At 41.1% G+C, this 25,025-nt stretch overlaps 1 protein-coding gene across 1 annotated transcript in view; it reads right to left on the reverse strand.

Annotated features, from left to right (window-relative positions):
* Positions 1–3,582: 3,582 nt before the first annotated feature.
* The window catches only part of ctif (CBP80/20-dependent translation initiation factor), a 65,118-nt gene continuing 43,675 nt past the window's right edge, over positions 3,583–25,025 (reverse strand). Inside the window, exons 9-13 of the mRNA XM_074690344.1 lie at positions 20,308–20,887; positions 19,284–19,583; positions 13,732–13,887; positions 8,399–8,452; positions 3,583–6,685 (exon numbers count right to left, since the gene is read on the reverse strand). Coding sequence (XP_074546445.1) covers positions 6,452–6,685; positions 8,399–8,452; positions 13,732–13,887; positions 19,284–19,583; positions 20,308–20,887 — 1,324 coding nt within the window. The 3' untranslated portion in view covers positions 3,583–6,451. The remainder of the gene's footprint in view (positions 6,686–8,398; positions 8,453–13,731; positions 13,888–19,283; positions 19,584–20,307; positions 20,888–25,025) is intronic.

The raw sequence follows: 25,025 nt of genomic DNA on the forward strand, positions 1-25,025 counted from the left end.
TGACTTTATTACCCAGACCAGATACCAGATAATAAATCTTTTCTCTGTGAACAGTGACAAAGAGAAGGAGTATAGAGAACATGTTAAGCTGAAAAATGTTGACTAAAGATCTTGATTGAAAGCCATGAAAGAAAAAGAAATGAGCTCCACATCAGACTGCAGAATGAGTACATGATGTCCAAGTGAAATGTCTGAATCCAAATATAGTGAAGAGAGAGTCTGATTTTTGGGCAGCAGAATAAACTCGAGTGCTGAAACTGCTGCCGAGATGGAAAGGTCAAGAGAGCGAGCTAAAACCACTCCGTAGCCCACAGTTATTGATTTCTCCCACAGCAGAGCGTACTGCAGGAAAACATCTGGGAATGCTCTCGTGTGTTTTAACTCCACTTTGTCTTACACAATATCTGCCCTCAGTACCCCTCGGACCAAACAGAAGAGGAGCTGCAGCACTCTCCTCCAGTCTGTTTGTGTGCTGATCAAACAGAGACACACTGTGCAGACGAGGGAGCGCAAACACAAAATGTTAAAAAAAAAATAAACCAAACCACACACACACACAACGTGTGAGGCATCAGACGAGTGAGGATGTGAGACACTTCCTGGAGGAGAAACTTGTGTTTGTATTGCTTAAGTTTGTGGGAGAGTGAGTGTGTGTGTGTGTGTGTGAGAGCAGTTATCTTAGCATGAGTGTCCTCCCTCCTCGGCTTTGGTTCGTCATCAGGCCAAGATGCAGTCAGCTTTTGTCTGACTCCTACAATGGACGGCACTGGTGTGAGTCACACACACACACACACACACACACACACACACACACAGATCCATTCATTTATATATGCCAGCAGAGAAAGCCGGCAGAGCCTCAAGTCAGAATCTAGCTCTCATTATTCTTGGCTCTTTATTAGGGCAGAAACTAATACCACTAATTATCACCATTATTGTTTATTAGCTCATTGTTTCTTTGATGAATTCTTACTTCAGTCAATGAAGCGTTGGAATAACACACCAAAGTGTAACTGCTTTCTAAAATATTTGGTTCTCTTGGTTTAAAAGACAATCAAAATCCTTGATTCACAAAATCCAACTGAATAACTGAGATTGACAAAGCTCTGCTGTCATGCCCCAAGGCACCTACATTGATCCTGAGCTAGTGTAATATTAAAAAAACAAAACAAAACAAAACAAAAACAAAAAAAAACACCCACCACCATTGAGAGAGCTCAGACCTATCAGAATCTAAAAGTTGGACGTAGCAGAGCTAGTGGAAGTAAAAACACTTAACTGGAATTAAAAGCTATTTGGTTTTACTTGTGGTGCTGCAGAAATGGAACGTGCACAGATCTGGTAGAATTTGGCTGTTAAGTGCCAAGAGATAGCAAAATAAACCGATAACTGATGTGAAAATAGTTGCATAGGCAACACTGTAAGATTAATACGGAAGCGTATTGCATTCACTTGAAGAAAAAAAAAAAAACTCAGGTTTTTTTAGAGTAATTTATTCTTCGGTTTGTTTTTTGTGGTAATTAATTTTGTTTTTCTGATTAATATTTTTTTTATTGGTTTGTTGTTATAATTATTTCTGTTTTTATGAGTAATTTTTTTCCTCCTGTTTTTAGGATTAATTTTTTTCCTGAAGTATCGAGCTACTTTGAAATCCTGTGAGAACCTCCAACCTGCTGTTTTTCATGGTAATTTTTTCCTCCTGTTTTTAGGACTAATTTTTTTTTTTCCTGAAGTATCGAGCTTCTTCGAAATCCCTTGAGAACCTCCAACCTGCAGACGACTCCCGTGGATGTGTGGTGGCTCCTGTGTCCCGCACGGATCAGAGATCCTGTTTGGCGCATATATGCCTTATCCTTAACTTTCTACCAGCTTTCCAGAGTAGAAGCAATGCGTTTTTAATGCCACATCTTCGTCTATTCCTTAAGTATTACATTGAACAATAGGCTTATATAAAATATAAGGATAAAGTCGAAAACATAACAAGGGTATTATTCCCTGTGTGTGGCTAATACCTTACCTTTATTGACCCGGTACAGACCAGTAGAAAATTAAGGATAAGGCATATAGCCTATGTGCGGGACACAGGAGCCACCACACATCCACGAGAGTGTCTGCAGGTTGGAGGTTCTCACGGGATTTCGAAGAAGCTCGATACTTTAGGAAAAAAAATTACTCCTAAAAACAGGAGGAAAAAATTACCACAAAAAAACAGAAAAAATTATAACAAAAAACAAACCAATAAAAAAATATTAATCAGAAAAACAAAATTAATTACCACAAAAAACAAACCGAAGAATAAATTACTCTGAAAAACCTGAGTTGTTTTTTTTTTCTTCAAGTGAATGCAATACGCTTCTGTAGATTAAAATGTATTGTGCATTATTGTTAGAAGTTTGTGGATTTTTTTGTAAGAAACAAAAAAAATCTCCTTGAAGTATTTAGATACATTCTTCTTTTTCCAACGTACAACATTTCATTGGTGGTCAACTTCATTAGTCACAACATTTCTTCGATGTGTGACTGATTTATCCTCCAGATGTCACCGTCTTGGTTTGATGTGATCAGATTATATATCTGAAACACAGCTAATGTATTTCTGGGTTTAAGCTCCAGCAGAATAACAGAGACGTTCTCCCCTAAGGGCTAACACGCCTGTCTGTTTTCACTGCACACGGCCAAATTAACCGTGATGCTAATTGTCAGCCAGGGCTGGCTCTGTCTCCAACATTTGCATCTCTAACTCTATAGGCGCCCCCACACTGTCCTTATATATATATATATATATATATATATATATATATATATTTAAAATCTCCTACTTCAGCTTTCCTTGACCATCCTCCTTATGTGATTTCTCCCTCTCATCTTCCAGCTGAATTAATCTCCTTCTCTACATTGATTATGCTGCTACAGTTGGTCCACTCCTGTGTAATCACATCTTTTGTCCCTGAGATAAAAAGCTTAAAGTAGATGTTCTGAATCAGAGGAACTGATCATAAAGTCCTCTGTCAGGACAACAAACAGCTTCTTGTGTTGTTGGTGAGATGCTGAGCGTACTTTAATGTCATCAAAGGCGCTGAAATATTCTGATTTGGGATTATGTTGAGTGACGTGAGTGAGCTCTGAAGGACATCTTTAGGTTGTAGTAACACAGTCCCTGGACGGGAGGCAACCTCAGCGCTGAGAGCCCCCGTCGGGACGCCCACAATCAGGGTGCCCCAGGCGTGTGTCAGGGCTAACCACAGGCCAAGGACAAGCTCTAACACACACACACACACATACACACACACACACACACACACACACACACTCAGACAGAGAGCGCTGTTAAAATTCTGAAGCGTGGTGTGTTTAATGTGTGACCATGTAAAGGAGGAAACATGTAGATGAGGACTTCCACTGTGCTTGTGTATGAATTGTTTGCATAATGACCCACTGTGGTGCGAGGATTAGTTACGCAGTCTTTACGTTAATGGCAGAGGAAACAAGTATGTGTGTGTGTGTGTGCTCTTTGTTGTGTGTGAATTTTTTAATCATACCACACAGACAGAAAAAGAGACTCAACTTTCATTTTTTGTCCTGTTTATTTTTCAGTTGCTTAGAAAAACAAATCAAACAAGCGCTCACTGATGATCCACCAAAACCAACCTATAGCTCGTCTGTGCGCTCACCGGAGCCTCGTCTATTTTTTTTTTGTTTGTTTGTTTTCAATATTTATGAGAATATGCAAATGAAGGTGCGTCTCATTCAGTCGTCGAGTGAGTCATGTGACCCGAGCAGAAGGGTCTAAGGGCACGCAGGGCACAGACGAGGAGTGGTGGGGGTGGAGACGGGATCCCCACCTGCCCCCATCTGCTGTGAGAGCGTGTCGCTCTTTGCATAATGGAAACTCACTGGTGGGAGCTGAATTTCTTCTTCCTCTCTTTAAAAACTAAAACACGGTAATACCACACTCACACACTTGCCAGCAAGCTAGGTATCACGGATGTTTCAGAAGTCCTAAAAAAAAAATTCCACCAGACTGAAAATCATACATATTTATATAAATGAGCTAAATATAATTTAAATAGAGTCCTAGAAATAAAATAAAGACGACAAACAAATCACATGTTAAGCAGACACACACTTAGAGACGGATACGCTGCACCTCCAAAAATAATTAGCGCTTTAAATCAACTCTTCGTTCCTAACTGATCTGCTGGGTGTGTTTCTACCACACAGGATCATAATTCTTGATGCAAGACAAGGAAAATAATATAAAAACACTTAAACTGCCCACAGAGATTCAATGGGAAACTAGGCATGTGCATGTACGACTACTCCCAAACCATGAGCTACTTCCTGATGCGTGAGAAGGCCGACCTCTCGTCTTCATCGCTTTTTTTAAATACTCGTAAATATACTGAATGCAGATTAATATATAGAGCCCATTTACAAATGGTACATGATTGGCTTGATACGTCAATATCGTAGTTAGCTGGAATAAGGTCCCACATGACTAGCTAATGAGGTCATACAATAAGATTTCTTCTTTTTCGTCATTGTCTTCTTCAGATACACAGGTTAATAGTAGTTTTCCTCAAAATAAAACAGAAGCAAGATCAAGTACAGTCCATATGAAACACTTGCAAAATGTCCACTGCAAAGAATGGCTTGAGAAGGAGAATGGTATTGGATTCTCCGTGTGCCATGCTCTTCTTTTAGCATCACATCAATGTTTTATTTCCTCTTCAGTTTTTTTTTTCTTCAGCAACACAAAGATGTCAATAAGTCCAACTGTCAAGTCCGAGAGAACGCGGGATCGTCAAGGCCACATACTGTTAAAACATCCGGATATCCTTCAGCACATCTTTTCCAGATTCATCCTCAAGCACTTTTTCAAATTCAGAGTTTTGCTCTGTTTTTATTGACATTTTAAAGCAAATCGCCTTCAAACAGTGCAAAACAAACCACATCTGTGCAATAAGGCCTACCTACCTACCTACCTACCTCACTACCTACCACCAACTGAGAGATTTGTGCCTCTACAAAACTGAATTTAGATTATTACACTGAATTTGAAAAAGCAGGATCTGAAATTTGATGTTTTGAAACCGAGTTTATCGACATTGAAATTGTGTTTAACCTGTTTGAAAATCCAACTCTCTACACTCCTTAAATTCAAAAATGTAAAATTTAATTTCAATTCTTTTTGGCACGACCATTACGTCATCTATGTTTGTCAGGAAGAATAATCGAGCACAGATTCACAAAGATCTCTTAGCCACCAATCGTGAAGGAGTTTTAACAGACATGAAGAGATTTTTCGTCTAATCTGTCCTCAGTTACTCTTCCTCACAGACGTAGATGATGAAGATGTCATGCCGAACCAAAACTGAAATGAATCTTTTTTTGTGTGTTTTGAGTTTAAGGACTATAGAGAGTTGAATTTTACATTAATTTAAAACAATTTCAAAGCAAAAAAAATCAATTTCAAAACATTAAATTTCAGATCATGCTTTTCAAATTCAGTTTCTAGTGGCACAAATTTCAGCCCATAGCCAAAACCTCATCAGACATCTTTTCATAAAAAGACCAAAATGAAACAACAGTAAAAACACTACATGATTAAAAAAATAACAATATAATAATATTGACGTTAACAACGCGTGGACATGCACGGCTTAGCGGAGGAGAAGAGACATTCCCCTGTAGGACAAAAACAAAGGAATTATATCAGTGTTTGATTTAATTCTGTCCCCCATCACTCCCTCTGTGGGTGACACCGGGGGTGCATGAGGGGGTGTGTCGTCTCACTCTGGCTCAGAAAGCCATCTGCCACCCTGCTCGAGCCGGCCTGATCCTTATCCTGGACCCAGCCCGGCCCAGCATGCCCGCTGTTTCATCCCCGTAAAAAAGCTTCCTGCTGGGGGTTGAGGCGGTTCCGTGGGGGAGTTTAGGGAGACAAAGGCAGGGAGGGAGCTCCAAAGCCAGGCCCCTTTGACCTGGTGGGGCAGACGGCGCAGACAGACAGCACTGTGTCTGCTCCTCCTCCTCCTTTTTTATCAGCCACACAGACCCCAGGGGCTGACGGAGAGAAAGGGGGAGGGTGGTGGGGCAAATGAGCACAATGAACAGACTGACACGGACTACCCCGACCCGACCCTCCTCCATCCATTCATCTTTGGGTAGGAATCTCTGTATTCCCTACAGGCAGGCTGCTGCCCTCTCCCCCTCTTTACCTCCCCCCTGGGTGACCCCTCTCTGCTCCTTTATCCCTCTGCCAGACGAGCTCCTGGACTCTGTGTGGCCAAGCACGCCCCTACTGGCCAATGACTGACTGCTATTTCCTTACATGTGTGTGGAACTTCCTTTTTCTGGGTTTGGGTTGAGTTGGTGTTGCTTTGAAAGCACAGGATTGTGAGGTTGAAGGGAAGTGAACGGTTTGTTTTTGAGAAAGAAGTGATCAGATTTATTTATTGGTGATGGTGGTGATGGTGAGCTTTTGGATGGTTCGGTTGTAGTATTGGGTGGTGAGAGCTTCCAGCGGGCTCCAGCGGTGCGCATGCAGCTCAATGACCTCCATAAGCAGTGAGCGTGTCAGCTGCGACTCGGCCGGGCTCAGCATCTTGTCCCTGACGGCGGCCAGGAGCTCGATCATCATCTCCGGGAGCTGCTCCTCCAGGAGGCGCCCCATGCTCTGCAGCTGGAGGAGGAGAGAGGAAGGGAGACAGGAGGTCAGAGAAAAAGGTGTGAGTCTCTGAGTGAGAGGAAAACAGCGTCTGGCACCTCGTTACCTTGGACACAGTCAGACGGCAGAGGTTCACACAGCCTGTGGCTGTGTTAGTGTGAGTGTGCTGCTCGATGTGTTAACGTCCTGGTTATGTTTGTCAGCATCCTGGTACTTTCTGCTATCGCTCGCCTATCTTCATCTTTTCTGTTCTCTTATTTTCACCTTTATTTCATGTAAGGTTTAAGGTTTAAGGTTTACTTTTTTAGATTTGGAAATCGTTTGGAAATGTACACATACACTCTTCCCTTTTTTTTTTTTATTTTAACACAGCAACTGCTTTATTTTGAAAAAAGCGCAGCTCAGTCCTCATCTTTATTGGTAATTTCACTTAAATTTACCTTCTGCTTTATCATTTAAAACCTATTAAGCTCTGCCTTAGCATATCAAAGGTGTGTTCATGGTGCTGTGGCCAGGAACGTTTGAAGGAGTTATTCCTAAACTGGCACCTTTTTTTCATGGCTCAGAACATTTGGACATACATGAACATAATAATCAAATGAGGCCACCTTTGTAGTGGATTCAAGCCTGGATTATACTCTTGTGTCACCCCTACGCACCAGTAGCTGACGCAGTCATGGGCTCTACGTGCTTCTGCTTCAGTGTTAGCGTCATTCTGCAGTACTCCTCCGAAACACACGAGGGCAGTGGCGTCTGTATGACTGTCAGATTGCCTGTTCTTCCTTGTTTTGATTTCTTTATAGCGATTTTTAGTGCACTATAGCTGTCAGCAAGAAGGCTCAAAGCACGCCCCACACTGCGTCCATGTATTAAAGTCTACCAATAACAACAGGTACTGGCTCAAAGCCTGACCTAGTCTTGTTAGGGTTCAACCCTTAACTATCCTTCAAGTTATACTGTTACAAATTTATGTATAAGCTGTCAAGACTTTCTTGTCCTTCCGGTTAATGTGCTGACTAGGGATAGGTACCGAATTAGGTACTTTTATAGGTACCGACCAAATTCTGTCAAAAGTACCGGGTACCGATTCATGTAAAATCAAATGGTACCATGTTGAGGTACCTAATTGCATCCTTGTGACTGTGAGGGAGTGGAAGAGTAGGCGATTTTCCATTCTGGACATGAACACAGCATTTCAAGGTAATAAATTGATTAATAAATATGATAAATTGAAAAAAATAAATATTTTATTATTGTGTAACATTTGACAAAGATGTTTACATGCTTGAATGTTGAAGAGCTGTCTGACCTCCTCGCTGCTTTGACTCAACCTGCCACTGGTCGGCTAGTTAGCTAACTTTAGTTATTAGTCCAGTTTTTTGGTTTAAAAGAGCGACCCTGTAACTGGTGTCTCTTTGTAATGCCTTGTTCTTCATTAAAAATGAATCTGATCAGCATATTGTGGCATTTAAATTAATAAAACTTGACCAGGATGCATTTGGGAGAACCATCCACCAACGTGTCACTTTTCAGACCATAACACCGGCTTCCCACTGTGAGAGGAAAGGTCAGTGCATACACATAACATCTTCCCTCATATGAAGAGGGAAACTCAAATAAAAAGCTCTAATATTCCCTGTATGTAATGTAAAACTAGCCTCATTTGTGTTTAAATCAAAGACACAAAACTAAAGCGTTTCTGTGTGTATGTCTGTGCATGGTCCATACCTCCATGGAACAGCAGAGAACTGCATCTTCTTTGACATCAGTAGACTCCAACAGCTACAAGAAGAAAAAGGAACCTTTAAGAAAACACTTGGACTTTGAACGGCTGCAATAATGAAAACCTGGCAGAGAGGAATAGAACTGTAGCACTGTAAAGAAGTCCAACACCCTGAGTGGGCAGAGCTAACAAGTCTAGCAGATACATTAATGTATGTTCATATAAAAATAGGCCTCATGTGTGGGCGTATTAAGCACATGTGCGTTTGTGAATGTTAATCAGTTCACAGGAGGAAGAGAAAAGAGGAAGACCTAATCCTGATTGTAAATATTTTCTGTGTAAACATTTGAAATCTTGGAAGTCGACACAGCGGGCTTTCATCCTGGTGAGTGAGTGAACCGTCACACATCAAGGCTCCCTTTCTGCACACTGTATATCCCTGTGTTCACACAAATACTGTACACACACGTCGGAGGCTAAAAACAAACCGTGGAGCTGGTAAACATGCTAGCTGGCTCACCCTCATGGGCACACAACTGGTGACTTCAAACAATGCAGGGTGGGCAGCGACGAGGGAGGTGTAACGGCACATGGCCTCTCATGTACTGACTGTAAATATCAAACGCTCGATCACAGCAGAGGGGGATTCAGTTAAATACCCCCTATTCCAGCTTTGAGGAGTATACCCTGATTCAATGGAGAGAGGGAAAAGAAGAAGCATGAAACACCGTGAGCTGTAGAAAGCGAAGGCATGAACACAGTGGGGGGAGTGAGATTATGGTGACACCAAACTGCACCTTGCCTTAAAGAGGGTTTTTTTGTCATTGTTTAGCTGTCCAAAATCAAACCAGCAAATTACAGTGGTGTGCCAGAAAGCCAAAAATGACCTGTAGTAACCTCATAGGGAAGAAAGTGGTGGCAAATCCAGGCGATAAGGGCGTGGTCACACCAGCAAACCGCGCTAAGGCACGCTTCAACCCTAAAACCCAGATCATTTGGCCAGTGTGATCGCAAGTGTGCCGAGCTCAACTACAATTCACTTCTCTTCTTTGGCGCGCTTTAACACAGTTCACTTCATGCATGAGCATAAGCACGCGGACATGATGTATGATATATGATGTATGATCGCTCCTCTCCACAATCATTTTAAATGGTTGCAGGGGTACGAAAGTCTGGTTCATACTGGAGTAAGTGTGACTGCTGGGGGGGCAATCTTGCTCTAGTACGGCACGGTTCAAATGACCAATGTGGCCGCGCCCTAACTCTCCTTTGGTTCAACAATACACAAGTATAATGCTTCAGTTCTCTTTCGGCACCGTGATGAAGCTGTCACTGGAAAACCCATTAATAAATGCAACATTCATTTATCAAGTCAAAAAAAAGGCTCACTTGGCGGCCATAAAGTAAGATAGTGGAGACCAAAAGGAGGAAAACTGTACTCGAATGACAGAAACTTTAACCATAGCATGGATATGTTGCTGTATGCATGTATATAGGTACATATGTAAATACTCTATTGACCACTGAGTGACAGTTATTCTCATTAAGTATTGAAAACGTAATATTTAAACTCCTCAGAGGTCTAACCAGATCTACTTTCTGGTAGTTATTTGGGATGTGAGCCTCTTTTTGTTGCACCTTGGTAGTTTGAGAAAACATTTCTTAAAGTTGGCTATAGATTTTTTTTTAAGCTGTGAAAGCCTTCTTCATGCTTACAAACTAAATCATGCAACTGAGGATTTGACTTCACAAATTGCTCTAATGCAGGGATCTCAAACTCGTGCCATGGAGGGCCAAGAGGCTGCAAATTTTCTTTCCAATCAAAACCTCCACCAGGTGATTTCACTGATTACCTCACCTTCAAGCAGAGAGCAGGGACTAATCAGTGAAATCAGCTGCTGGAATTTTTGGCTGGAAAGAAAACTTGCAGCCTCTCGGCCCTCCATAGCACGAGTTTGAGACCCCTGCTCTAATGTATTTATACTGTTAATTTTTTTCTCTCAGTCCAAACTAAAAGTGAAAGTATTTTTTTAAGCCGCTACATATTTATTTACTTTATGAAAATAACTCTCGATCTTTATGGAGGATCATGAGGCAGCTAAAGAAACTAGTTTTAAAGGTGGTAGGGACCAAAACTGAGCAAAAACAGAAGAAAAAATTGACTCTTTTAAAGTATGGTTATTTTGAGTTGCTTATTAGTGAATACTCCCTGTTAAACAGAGTAATATTTTTCTCAGGAATAAATAACCCATGGTGTGACTCTCTGTTTTTGTTGCAGCTGAGCTGCAGAGAGAAATGAAACCAATGTGAAAGTGCCAGAAACTGCAGTTCTTTGAGTGACCACTTGAGGTTGGCAGCAGATTTTACAGGATCCACATGTACCCAAGCCAAAAAAGTGTTTAAATTATGCAAAGTTCATTTCACTATCTATGGATTTTTTTTTTTATCGCTTGTTATTTCTGTAGCTCCCCATTGTAAGAGTTTTCCAAAGAGGCCAAAGGCTTGCTTCTTTGCCACATTAAAAACAGAACAAAGCTTGGCTGGGTTAAGCATCACTTGTAACATGCTTAAAAACCAAATGATGCAACCAAAGTTTCATCTTCACCTGTGATAAAACTGATCTACTGTCAAATTTTCTCACAGAGCACCTGATTCTTTGTATCTGAAAAAGAAACAAACATCAACCACATCTAATGCGACCACGTACATCGAGTGCCAGCTGGCCTGGTATTTCCACGCTGTAAGCTTAATGGTATTCCCCCAATCATGCAGACGTCAGCTCCTCACTAAGCTTAGACGGGCGTGGTGACAGTGAGGCTGTTTGATGTGGGAACTCGAGTCTCGTCGTTCTCAGAGCAACAGAGCTGGGTGACAAGCGGGACTTCCTCATAATGAGTTCTCTTGGGAGTCTAGGGTTTAGTTTTTTACTCAGTGCATTTAAAATGGTCTAATGCACATCATCTATAATCAAGCCCCCTATCAGTTCCATTGCTCTGACGCGAAGCACACAGGAGATAAACATTTCTGTTTCTGATCTGAAGCTGAAAACTGCCAGAGCTGTGGTTTGTTACATTATGAAGACACAAAGAGCGCTGCACAGGGAAACCTCAGGATTCTGTGTGATTTCCATTTACTGTATTTTCACTCACTTGATCGGCAACAAAAAAATGCAAGAAAAACTAGGACAGCTGTGATCCTCTCGCCGCGCTGAATGGAAAACACACATCCAACATGACAATGACACCTTGAGTGACTCAATGAAGGCAGCTGTAAAAACATTATTATTCATATAAATGTGCAGCCCAGGCTTCATCACTCTGTCAGCTCAACCTCATTACTCAAACAAATGTATATTTGTATATTTTTCATATTCACATCATAGCACTGGCTACAAAAAGAGACAGTTACGCATGCAGAGAGAGGAAAAATGTCTCATCAGTGTATTTATGACACCCTGAAGTTAAATCTATGTCTACTTCAACTTGAAGCTGGGTTTCCAACAGTTGCATAGCAACAGCAGGGCTGGCGTCAGGACCAACACTTCCCTTAGTTACATTACATAATATTTCCCTTCTTCTATTACATCAGGGCTGGACTTCAAATACTTTCCACTGAGAGGCTTATAAACTTTACAAAATGAAACATATAAACACACTTAAGACTGCTTTATTCTTAAAATATTTAAGGTCAAAAGTCCATCAAGTTAGTCTCAAAAGACAAACAGTCTGAGTCTGACTGGGACTGACTTTCAGAGAAATACTAAAATAGCTCTTGAGGTCACCATCAGACACAGTAGATGTGCACACACAGCCTGCAAACCAATATACTGATGAAAGCCACTTTAGGATGAGATGTTTATCTGCTCATTCAAAAGCCTCACTCCCTGATTTTAGACATTAAAGAGGGGGTATCATGCATTCTCAAAACAATATTTTTCATCAAGTTATGGTATGTAACCCAGGTACCATGATGGAACAGAAAAAATACTTTAGGTTTTAGCTCACCCTATAATTCCAGTTTGCTAGTAGCTGCTTAAAAGAGGAAACTCGATGTGTAAATGTGATGTTTATTTGGATTTAAATTAATCAGTACTAATACAACTTTAAACGTCACTTTTTATTCTGCACCAGTGCCAACAGTGCTTGTGTTTGAGACAGACTTAATCTGTCTGCAGTTCATCACCGTATTGTCTGGTATAATTCACTTTAAGGTGCGTCTCTAAGCTAACCCAGTCAAAAACTGACGACTGTCATTGGAGGACTGTGCAGTTTTTCACAACACTGTTAAACTGTTTGAGTTTTAAATGGGTGACATCACCTCTCATTAACTACCTCTGTCTATATGTGCAGCTGTAGTGTACACACCTCTGTGTCACCTAATCATGTCCTGGTGGCTACAACAACAGAGGGGAGACAGAAGCGCACAAATACACACACTCAGCAGGCACGTATGCTTTCATATGCAAACATGGTGGTGAGTGCATGTTATCACACAAAGCATGAAGCCGAGATGTGGCATCTACATGTTACAACAAGGCAGACTAAACAACAGATGGATAGAAATGATAAACGAAGAGGAAAAAAAAGAGGAGTCTAAAATACAAACACAAAATGAAACACTAATTCTGACCCAGAGTGTCTTCCTGATGCTGTACATCCACACCCTGTGCTGCGCTGCCTGCCGAGCTATTTAACAAGCTGAGATAATGCCCAGGGCATGCGCTCAGACAGGGTGTGGATGGAATTAGTTTTGTGTTGATTGTTGTGCTTGTTAGCGAGACGCAGGGTGTGTGTGGAGGACCAGACCAGCAGGTGTGGATGAAGCTGGAAATCTACCTCACACGTGCATCGAGCCTGCTATTAAAACAATTTCGATCCTTGTTTACGTTGTCTCCCTCTCCCTTCCTCCTTCTACCTATCACACCATGACCTGACTTACTGTAACTGTCAACCTGACCACAGTCTCCTTCTTACTTCCCCTTTCAAGATCCCAGCTGTGATTGACTACTTCTGTATTGCTTTGTGTCTCCTGAATTGTTCCCCTGAATGCATGATACGCACGACCAGTTTAGCAGAACTGAACCAGCATATCCGTGGAACTGATGGCGTCAAGACTGGTTGCACCACTAACCAAACCCCGGTTGTGGTGTCTGGAGTCTAGACGAGGTCTGACTGAGAACAGGAAACACCAGCTCAGTGCGTGTATTGATTTGAATTCACAGAAATGAGCAAACGCAGCTCGAGGTTTCTCTTTCTCATGAGGTTAATCAGTCTGTTACTCACAAAGTTATGATTGATTTAAAATGTTAAAAGATTAAAATAGAATAGAAAATACAGACCTCTCGTAGGCAGGTGTAGATGGGACACACCAGGACTCTGAACGGCTCCCCAGAGCTACTCCTCATGGTCCCAAACACCTCACACAAGAAGGTGATGAAACCCAGCCACCTCTCGACATCTGACTGCTGCAGCTCCTCTCGGCTGGAGAAGTCTTGCTGTTAGGAGACAGATAAAAAAACACTAAAACCCTCAGGCAAGCACAACAAAACAAGGTATACAGCCAGAGAGAAAATATTAAAGTGCTGGTAATCACCATTAACATCTCTGCTGTCTCTCTGATGGGAGTTTTTTTGTAGGTGGGACATGTATTAACCTCCCAGCTTTGGGTGCTTAAAGCTCAAAAGCAGTTGAAAAGCACATTTAACAAATTCATGAGTTTCTTTTATCTGCCTGGAGTAGATGAGAATATGTTAATGTGGCTTGAAAATGAAGGGGAGTGAACTGTGTCAGTGCTGTAAAAGAGTCGGGGTTTAAATGGGTTAATGCTTAATGTGCACTTGTAAAGTTGTTCTGCAGCAGGTTAAAGTGAAACTTAATTAACAGGCACAGCATCACGCTCTGCTTCTCGTTTTCTCTGCCTTGTTACCAAGAAGTGGAGAGCCCTAGAGAAAAAACAAGCAGTGTTTCCCCCCCTACAACCACACTGAAGGACGGTTTGTGCTCAGAACAAGCAGCTAGGTGGAAAAAAAAAAACAGTCAAAAGCAAACACTCTTCTCATGAACCATCAAGGACATTGCTGCATTTTTTGACACTTTTGACACTACGTATAGCATAGCAGACAAAAGCCGAGACAGAAAGATGAGCTAATTTCCGTAAAGATTAAATAAAAACACATCATCTGTAAGGTCACATCCTTTTTTTTTTTGCCGTACTAAAGAAACAACATTTTTTTCACTGGCAGCAGCTTGACTGTGTTTAATCAGAGCAATAAAAAACGCTCTTTTGCCCACTCCCTTTTAAAAAGCAAACAGACTAATTACCCCCACATTGAGAATCCAGGGGTCTGGGAGCAACATCATTAATGACAGCCTTCATGGGCCAAGTTGTGACATTTAAAATATTTACAGCACACACACACAAAAAAGGTCAAAGAGAAGGAGGGGGTCGATGATGGCTGGGAAAGTAGGAATAAAATAGGAGAAGGGACCACACAGATATCAGAAGAAACAATCCAGGATGTTCGTACTGAACTTGTGAGGATGTTCAAGCTGCTACAAGTTCATATGTTGTAGAAATTCTTCAATCTGTCTGTAAACTGGTCAAAACAGTCCTTTTTGAAAAAAAAAAAAAAACGTCACAAGCTCTTCATGATATTTGCTGAAAATGATGATGTCATTGCATAAGGCATTCCTAATTGGTTCATGATACATTTGGGGGGCCGGGCCTCAAACACCAAGGTCTGATTATTCCCTGCTCCTCAGGCCTTCAAAGGACAGACTAAACAGAGGGAAAGGGGTTGTGGAGTTGGGAGCCTTAAAGTGATACTCCGGGATGGAACAAGTTGGGTCCTAACACAAGGTTTAGGGCAGAAATTACCCCTACAGCAGTGATTTTGTGCAGCAGAAGCCCAGAGCGCTCGCACCAAACACCCCCTCCCTGCTCGTCAGCCGGTTTCCTCTGCACTCAGACGGGACCAATTTTACTTGACCAAAAACACAAATAAACGGACTCCCACCGAAAAAAATCTGATATCCTTCTGCATTCACGCTTTATTTAGAAAATTTTCAGCGCGTTACTTTCACACAAAAACACCGCTAAATAAGGCTCTAGTTCTCATCGTGTCTCTTCGTCCTGGCAGACTACATGTTTGTTTATATCTGGCACGCCGTGCGCGCGGACCGATACACTAAGCGGTGAGCGCTTCATAGCTAGCTGTGGCTCTGCTGCAGAGGTAGCGCCGTTTTACGACACGATGAGAACTAGAGCCTTATTTAGCGGTGTTTTTGTGTGAAAGTAACGCACTGAAAATTCTCTGAATAAAGCGTGAATGCAGAATGATAACAGATTTTTTCAGTGGGAGTCCGTTTATTTGTGTTTTTGGTCAAGCAAAACATGGCCCCGCCTGAGTGCAGAAGAAACCAGCAGAGGAGCAGGGAGGGGGACTTTGGTGCGAGCACCTTGGGCTTCTGCTGCACAAAAACACTGCTGTAGGGGTAATTTCTGCCCTAAACCTTGTGATAGATCCCAACTTGTTCCATCCCGGAGTATCACTTCAAGGCTGATTTATGCTTGACACATTCGCAGGATCTGCGCGGCTTCGTGCGAACCAATGACGTCATTTTCCCACTTATGCCCCCTTGTGCAGTCCCTAATTTCTGCGCTGTGCACACTCGAAAATTTTTAACCTGCCGAACACGTGGAAGAGACAGTGGAAGAATGGGATCTCCTAGTGGTCGAAGTGCAGAAATACAGGCATCTGTATGATTTTTGCACGGAGATCACCATGATAACCGAGTGGTAAATAATTCATGAAGTGAAATTGCAGCCACTCTCGGCAGAGAAAGGAAATCAGTTTAAATCTCTGGGAAAGATATGTAAATGTGTTGTAAACAAAGGCAAACTTCTTTAACTCTCGTTTAGCACTCTGGCAGACGTACATTTGTGACACACCGCCCCCTGCAGTTTGAGAATGGACACCAACGGACGTCACGCGGCATGTTAAAAAGCCTCACGTGTTCTCTCACACAGATTTTCGTGCATCTCATTTCTGCGCGGAAAGCACAACACAGCCTTTAAAGAGACAGCAGATAAATGTAATGGTTATCTAAAACACCAGAGAGACAAAAATAGAGATTTTACTTTGAGCTGTAAATCATGTAAAGCTGCTACAGGGGTACAGGGAGAACACTAAAAAGTGTAAAAAACACAGTATCCCCTCTTCAAGACCTATAAAACTGTATATCTCAGTATAGGCTATGCATTTATAGAGACTGTACACATGGAGAGACAGAAGAGGGATTCAGAAAAAGTGGAGAAAGGAGGTTAAATTATGAAGACAAGTCAGGGATTGAAAATCCACTGAAGAAAGGTAAAATGCAAAACAAAAAGCGAGAGGCCAGGATAGAAAACTTTAGGAGTGCCTATAGTAAAAAAAAAGAAAAGAAAAAAGGGGCATCTGCAGAAGAAGAGAAGCAGAGGAGACATTTAAACATTGAGAGCCATCTGAAGACACCGCCCCTGTCTTGTTTGCTCACTTCTAGGTTGTCTGCTCCTCTAGAGAGGATGTCTGACTCTCAGGATGGAGGCTACTTGGAAAGAGGGTAAATGGATAAGTGTGCAGGGAGAGGTAGCGAAGCAGTGGCCCGTGCCGTTCTGGGTGAGGGCAGGCGATAAAGTGGGGGAAGAGCGAGGTAATAGAGAGCTCATGAGGAATGGGGACAGGGAGGGAGGCAGCGAAATACACAACGGCTGAGAGGATGTTTTCATCGAGGGTGAAAGACTGGAACTGTGCTGTGAAGTGGAGGATGGAGGGCGAGGAGGTGGGGCTCCCTCTCCCCTGGGTGTTTGGATTAGCTACTTTGCCCAATGACATTTACAGCATCACAAGCACACACAGTCAGCGCCCACCTGAGAGGGCTTTCTCTTTCAGAAGTGCTGAAAGAGTTCTGTTCAAACATGCAGTCAAAAAACTGATTTACCTAAAAAGGTGACTGACTTTGGATGGAACATCAAGCAACTGCCTGATGTGAACAAATGAAAGATGGTTTCATTCAAAAGATACCAAAAGAGCTCAGGGTCATCACAGCCCAGTCCAAAAACATCTTTCTTTTTTTGTAAATCAATTGACTGTAAAGTCAAGAAGATGTCAAAGAAAGATGAGAAAAGCCTTGCAGTCTCTGTAAGCACGAGGTTGGCACCGTTAATTTGACTTTACTGTCAGGCTAAATACAAAGATAATTAATGTCTGACCCTATGAAAACAGAAACCGCATGAAAATCTCACATTAACAATTTCAAGTGTTTTTTTTTACTTGAAAAAAAATGTTTTAGAAATTCAACATCAGGCTTGAAAAAAGGTTTTAATTATGGCCCAAAGGACCCAAGGTCATTGAATTAACCATACAACTTCTTACCTCTGTGAGGGTTTCTGAGGTCTTTCATGCGGGTATAATGGGCCTGTTTAAGTGGTAACTTTGTGGAGCCAAGCTCCAGGATGCAGGTTTTTAAAGACAGTAATGTTAGAAACAGATACTTTTGCACAGGTCCCTGATTACCCCCACCAAGGAGGTTATGTTTATGGGAGGGTTTGTCTGTTTGTTTGTGAACAACATAAATCAAAAACTAATGAACGGATCTGGATGAAATTTTCAGGAAATGTCCAAATGGGATAAGGAAGAAGTGATTAAATTTTGGAGATAATACGGATCACCGCCTGGATCCAGGATTATTTTTAAAGGATTCTTTACCAGTTTCGCCATATGTGTATATAACTCCTCTGGGTCATCATTATTTTCAACACTGTCAGGTAACAAATTATCTTACAAACCTGCAACTAACACCAAATTGTAGCAGACAGTCTGCTAAAAGGGAGTATAACATTAAAGTAGGACTAAAGTGTTGCGTAACAGTCACAATATGCTTGGCAGAGGTCTGTGCTCTCTGAGTTCTTTTATAGTTTAACAAATGTGCCAAATCTGTCGATGTTGACAAAAACACACTCTTTTACACACTATGAATGAGTTGTCTACATTAGACATTTAGCTGCCTTTGGCCTCAACCGAAAATACAAGCATATATGTTGAATTATAAATAATATTTTCTATGCCAAAGTGACGGTGTGGGTGTGACAGTAAAAACATCAATAAATATGTAAAAAGGAAAAAAGGACAGAAGCTTCTGTGACCTTGTAGCATTTGGTAGATGATGAGGAGGGAAAGGCGGTCTTCAGGAATGAAGCTGACCAAGTGATTATCTTAATTTCTTGCTTTTTGATAAATATCTGACATCGTTGATAAAAACTCAGGACATATATTGAGCAATCACAAAGTAAGTTAAATTATCGTTGAAGATTCACTACTGGATTATTCAAAGATTTTTCCAATTCTACTCTTTTATCTGGCAGATGTTTAATTCATTTTACATATTTTTTTCGCAATTTTATGACAAATTGAAATGATATACTTGATAAACGATAAACGATTTTTTGGGCCCTGGGTTATCATCATGGTCATATAGTCCAATTACATATAATTTACCAAAAATAAAAACAAACATGAAGAAATGTTATATTTGTGCAAAAAAAACCTCTGATGATCAACACTGTATGTCATAAATTGGATAATTTAATTCACTTTTTACTTAAATTTGTGGTTGTAGTTTGGGAGCTGTAAAGCGTGTATCCGCTAAAAACACTGGATTCATACATTTTTCACCATGACTTAGTTTTGTGGTTTCATTGTATTTATCTCAAGCTGAAAGCAGGCAGGTTGGAGTTAAAGTGGCACGAAAGGAAAATGAAGATTCCTGGGGGTTCCAAGAGTCCAAAGAAGGAAAGACTGCAGAAAATGATCATCTCTGACATCTTCACATTTCAGCCCCCCCACCCTCTCACCTGCAGCATGTTGAGGAGCAGCGACCTGAACTTGGTCCCCTCCACCATGAACATGGCCATCTTGTCACAGAGCTTGGCGGCCGTGGCGGCAAAGCTCCGATCCGACACGGCTTTGGAGTAGATGGTGCTGACCACCTGAGTGAGGGTTTCCTCTGATCGCGCCGAGTTCTGCGCCTCCTCCATGAAGGAGGCCAGCTGCTGCTCCACGCCGCTGCTGTTGCTCCGCATGCTGTTGAGGAGCTCCACCAAGCGGTCCATGTTCTGTGACCCTGAACCTGACGCCTCAGATCGTGAGTCCTCCTGAGGTTCATGATACAGAAGAAGAAAAAGGTGAAACATGAAATGAATATTTTTCTGGCTGAAGGCTTTGAATTCTTGAATGTCACTTTGGAAACTTCAAACACTGACTCCTAATGTGCTCACAGAGTGATGTTAGAAGAAGCGGTGATGCAACATACTGGTAAACAAAACTTTCTGAAACAAATTCTTGACATTGAATTTCAAAGGAGTGTATATTTTTCATAAAACTACATTTCTTCACTTCTAACTTTCTATGTTTCACCCTTGTTGGGTAAAAGCTTTCCCCTAAACTAGATTCACTGGTGTTGATGAGAATGTGTTTAGCAAATCCTGAGCAGACAAATCCAACCCTCCCTGGTGGTACTGAGTTAGCAGTCAGAGGACACTGAGTGCAGCAGTACAGGTTAACTCGTCAGTTTAGCTCACACACACTGGAAAACATCAGAAAATATTAAGCTAATGCCTCTTCCCTGTCTTCACCCCCCCAGTGAGAACATGTCCTCCCCTCCCTGCCACTCAGGGTGTGTTGATGTGAACGTCAAAAAACTAAGTAGATGAATGCAGTGTTGGAAAAGTGTGTGTTTTAACAGCAAAGTGTGTGTATATGGGTGTGTGAACATAATGAAAGCAATTATAAGACTAAATGGTAGCGTGTGTGTACACATACACATTAGTCCTAATTGCCTTAATACTGACTGACAGGCTCTAAGCAGCTTTTCGGTACCTTGTCCTTTAGTCTCCTCCTCAGCCTCTCCTTTGAAGACTGCAGCAGGCTGATTTTGGGCCGCTCTGACTGGCCCTCGCCTGCCTTCCCACCTCCTGCTGGATTGAGTGACTCTTTCCTAACTGTTGGATCTGGAACAATGTTTCTACTGGGCGTTGACTCGGATTTGGGTGACTCATTGGGACTCTTGCTTTTGCAGTCTTGAGGTGATCTGATCTCATCACCTGCTTTTACATTCTCAGTCTCTTTGGTTGTTCTCGGGGAAACTCCTCTATCACCAGGACTGTTTGTCTGTCCGTGTCCTTGGCCTTTCTGGTTGTGGTGCCAACGCCGGTTTTGGCTATAACCGTGGTGTGAGGCTCCTCCTTGGCGCTGCCCATGTCCTCCCTGGTACTGGCGAGGTGGTCGACTGGTGCTGATGTTTCTGTTATCTCCCAATTCTGGTGTGTTCTGCTGTTGTTGGTTTGGGGACTGTTGTTGAGTTTGGTCCCTCTGGTGCTGCGGTGACTGTTGTTGTATCAGCTGTGGTTGGTTCTTCCCTCCTCCTCCTCCTCCTCCTCCCTGAGGTCGCTGCTGTCTCCTGGAACAACAACAGGTGACATTAGTTTCACTCTGATGCTAAAGCAGCTGGCTTGTACCTGAAACCTGCCGCGCTCCACTCTGAACATCCAGCTGTGTCACACTGACACCAAGGCGATCTGACGCCCCACTTCAAACTCATTACAAGTTTGGCAAAAAGCTTCAGGCTCTGTTATCTCAAAACATTGAAGAGTCAGAGAGTCAGGCTCCTCTGTAAATATCATGATAGAAATTCACAACCAGGCACAAACACAAACCCAGAATCTACTGATACAAAAATTCTAAAGCCCAGCGTCTGCTTACATATGGCTGCACAGTGTTTCTGTGTTTTCCTGTCCTGCATAGCTCAGTCCTGCTGCTGCTCTGGCTCTGGGCTTGACAAGCCGCTGACATATGGTCCAGGGGATTAGTCACCCTGGCACCTAGGAGGCAGCCTATTATCTGCCTGAGCCTGTGAACTCACAAAAAACCTCCCAACCAACAGCAGCTAGCAAACTGCAAACTATACATCTGAACACAAAGGAGCTTTTCAGAGCATGAACTGTTATGATTGCATATAATTACTCATAAGAACTGATATAAGCTACAAATGGGAGAAGCAAAACTAATGTAAGTGAATCATAAAAACAAGTAGAAAGAAAATCAGCCTGGGTATTCAAAAATCAATAAGCCAAGTATAAATCTGTACATTATGCAACTACAACTTTTTTGCCGAGTGAAACTCATGAGTATAAACCTATAAATGAACACTTGGCTGTGTTAAATACTTGAATTTGATTGGTCAAAAACCAGATAACAATGATTAATTCTCAATACAAAAGGTACACTTGACCAACCTGATCATACATGTCATACCAAAGGTTTCTGGCACATTGCATCTCTGCCTGTTGACACTGTGGCAAAAAACCTTCTTTTAGCTTTGTGAAGTTTTACACATTGTGGTGAAACCAAGCCACAGCCCCCAGCTGCGAGAAATGGAGCTCATGTGAAAGTGCTAAAAACTGCAGTTCTTCTACTGTCCACTTTAGGCTGGTTCCAGAAGTACAAAGGAACACTTTAACACCAAGCCAAAAAAAACAGTGAAATAAACATGACATACAACCTGGCATAAAAAAGACTCAAGTTTAAATTACTATTTTCTGCATTTGCACACTCTGTACAAGGGAAACTTGAGATTTTTGCCTGTATAAGGACATGGCTTTAAAAAAAAAAGGTCCAGCGCCTTACCTTATCCTAACTTGAACAAAGCTAGGCTGAGTTTTTGTAATTGTGAAATACACACACTTGACCAAAGTTTTAAGACTTTAGAAAGGTTCTAAGTAGAGCTTTAAAATGCAAAAAGAATTTGAAATAAGGAAAAAAAGAGAAAGCAATTTATTAAAAAAACAGATTAAACTGAAATAGGCTTGGATCAGATCATAGATCAGGGGAACACGCAAGATGGTCCAAAAGAGTGAGGTTATTCTTCTGGAAGCTCTTTCTCAGATTGAAATGCTTCTTAAAAACAGAGAAAAGTTTTAAAACGAGGACACACAAAGCCCATCTGTAGAAACTTTTGGTCGATGGTCTCTGAATGTTTGGATTCATCAAAGCCAAGATGTGAATGACTGCCCCACTTATAACAGTTTTTCCTTGCACTTTCCAACCCATCACCCCATTAGTACCTTGATTTTTTGATCGCATTATGAAAGATGAATTGCCAAGCCAGACATTTTTGAGGCTGTGGCACAAAAGCATCTTGAGTAATCTACCCTGTAAAAGAGAAGTGTTCAGGACTGTCACTGGAACAGCCTTGAACATGTGCCCTGAGCAAAAAAAAGGTATAATTTCAAGCTCAGTGCAGATTAGAAAAAAATCAAGAAATCAAGGGAAACTGCACTGATATATTGCAGGGGTGATGTTTAGTTTGGTGGTTTAATGATAGAGATGGTCTTTTAATTTAAGGTTGGCTGCAGTCACATGCCAAAGTGTCCTTGAGCAAGACACTAAACACCAAATTCAGTGTCACATTCCAATTCTTGCTAAAGTGATCTTAAATGGCGCCCTAAAGGCTTATAATAGATGTAGAAGCCTTTTTTGGGTGTCAAGCTGCTTTAATGTTTGTGCTACTAGGTGTTGGCACATTAACTGTCAAGGTCTGGGAGATGTTTGACCCCAGAGTTGTGTACGATTTTTGACCACTGTTGTGGTCGGCATGGGAGAAACCACAGCTGTATCATTAGTTTATATTTTTCATCCAATGAATGAAAACTGATGAACCATGTCTTTACTCCGCAAGGTGCTGCAATAAAGCAGATTGTATCATGCAGCACACACTGTTTACATACAGCAAACAGTATCGTATTGACCTACATACGACAGTACAGCATGTCAGCCAAGTCTCTCTGCATTGGCAGCTGGCAGTCCATTTATTTATGTTTAGAGAAGTAAAAACCTCCTCCAATAACAAGACAAAACACAACCAATGGAGATTCTTTCTCTTAAGTATAGAACATCTGCTTTGGTATGGTCTGGACCAGGACTTACGCTGCAATAAAAGAGCGTTCTAATTTAAATTTACAATTTACAACAAGCATGGGAGCCCAATCCAAGATGATTACTCTGTGGGGTTTTCTTTGGGATAATGAAGTTAAGGAAGTAGTTTCCTAAACATTTACATGTTTAGGAAACTTTCAAAAAGATGGCATTTTTATATCTATATTTATATTAAGGTACAAGTTCAGATGAATAAGTGATATGGCTTGTTTTACCAACAGATTTGTGCATGCTGCTTGCAAGGCAGCAAGGAAACATCCTCAACTTTACATCATTACTGGTTTCAAGCAAGGTTATAATAGTTTTGGATTTCTCTTTATAATTTAGTTTTACTCAGTTTTGACATTTTTTTTCCATTACAGTTTAGTTTTAATTAATTTTAGAGCAGGCATTCTAGTTTTTATTTAGTTTTGATTTTTGCAACAAGGCTTAGTTTAAGTTTAGTTTTAGTTTTTTTTCATACCTTATTAACCAGGTGCAGGATTCAAAAAGGTCAGAGTAAATATTTTGTCATACTGTTCATTTTCCAGTCCAACATCGAGCTCACTGCTCAGTCATGCTGATACTGAACTGTTGGCTGCTGCCTTAAACACAAGAAAATAATATAAACTTAATATAAAAATATAAACATAGATTATATAAAAATAATGTTAACATAAATTACATAAAGTAATGTAAACATAAACTGTATAATATGAGCTTAAATAATAAAAAATTTGGACTCTAACAATAAAGGCACACTCAAATAAAATTAAAGTCAGACTCACATGCAATTAAACTGTTACAGATGCTCTAATTCATTGGTCCACTATGTTTCGTTGCAGCACAGCGCACAGCCAGTCAGTGCAGTAAACAAGCACGTCCCAGCACATCGCTATGATGGTGCCGTACGGCGCTGACAACTGATGAAAACTGTCATAAAATTGGTTGGGAAAATGTGTTGGATTAATTTAAATCCTGAAGGATACTATTGTCAAAAACTAAAACTAAGGATATTTTGTCTTTAATTTTATTAGTTTCAGTTAGTTTTGTGAACACAAGTTACAGTTTTAGTTTACTTATCGTTTTTGTTTTCTTTATTCTCTTTCTTCTTTGTTTTTATTAGTTTGAGTTAACTGCAATGTATTTTAAATTTTAGTTTTGTTTTAGTTAACTATTATAACCTTGGTTTCAAGCTTAGTTTAAATTCTTTCTAGTCAGGATTTATTGATATGGCTACTAAATATGGAGATATTTCAATTAAATGAATGTGGCGCAGCAGTTTATTAACAACAGAGGAAGCTGTGGCTTACTGCCAGAAGAGAAATTGAGTCCTGAGTGATAGTCACTGCTTTTTTCAACAGTGGACGAGGTGGAAATGTTTTCTTCCTAATGCTACAAATGAGTGTGATGTACAGGACTTAAAGCGGTGCTCATTAAGCTTTTTACTGGGGGCTGAAAAAACCTGGCTGTCATTCCTGGCATCACAGTAAAAACGAGATTTTAACCACGCAGTTAGAGTCATACAGGTTAACAGTTTAGTCTCAGTGAAAAAAAAAAATATTTTACAATATATCGCTGTATCGGGATATTACCCTTATAATGATCCACACATCACATTTTGT

The sequence above is a fragment of the Halichoeres trimaculatus genome, unplaced genomic scaffold (assembly GCF_033239565.1).
Source record: "Halichoeres trimaculatus isolate MK-OKI-2021-1 unplaced genomic scaffold, fHalTri1.1 fHalTri1_scaffold_16, whole genome shotgun sequence".
NCBI classification, from domain to species: Eukaryota; Metazoa; Chordata; class Actinopteri; order Labriformes; family Labridae; genus Halichoeres; species Halichoeres trimaculatus.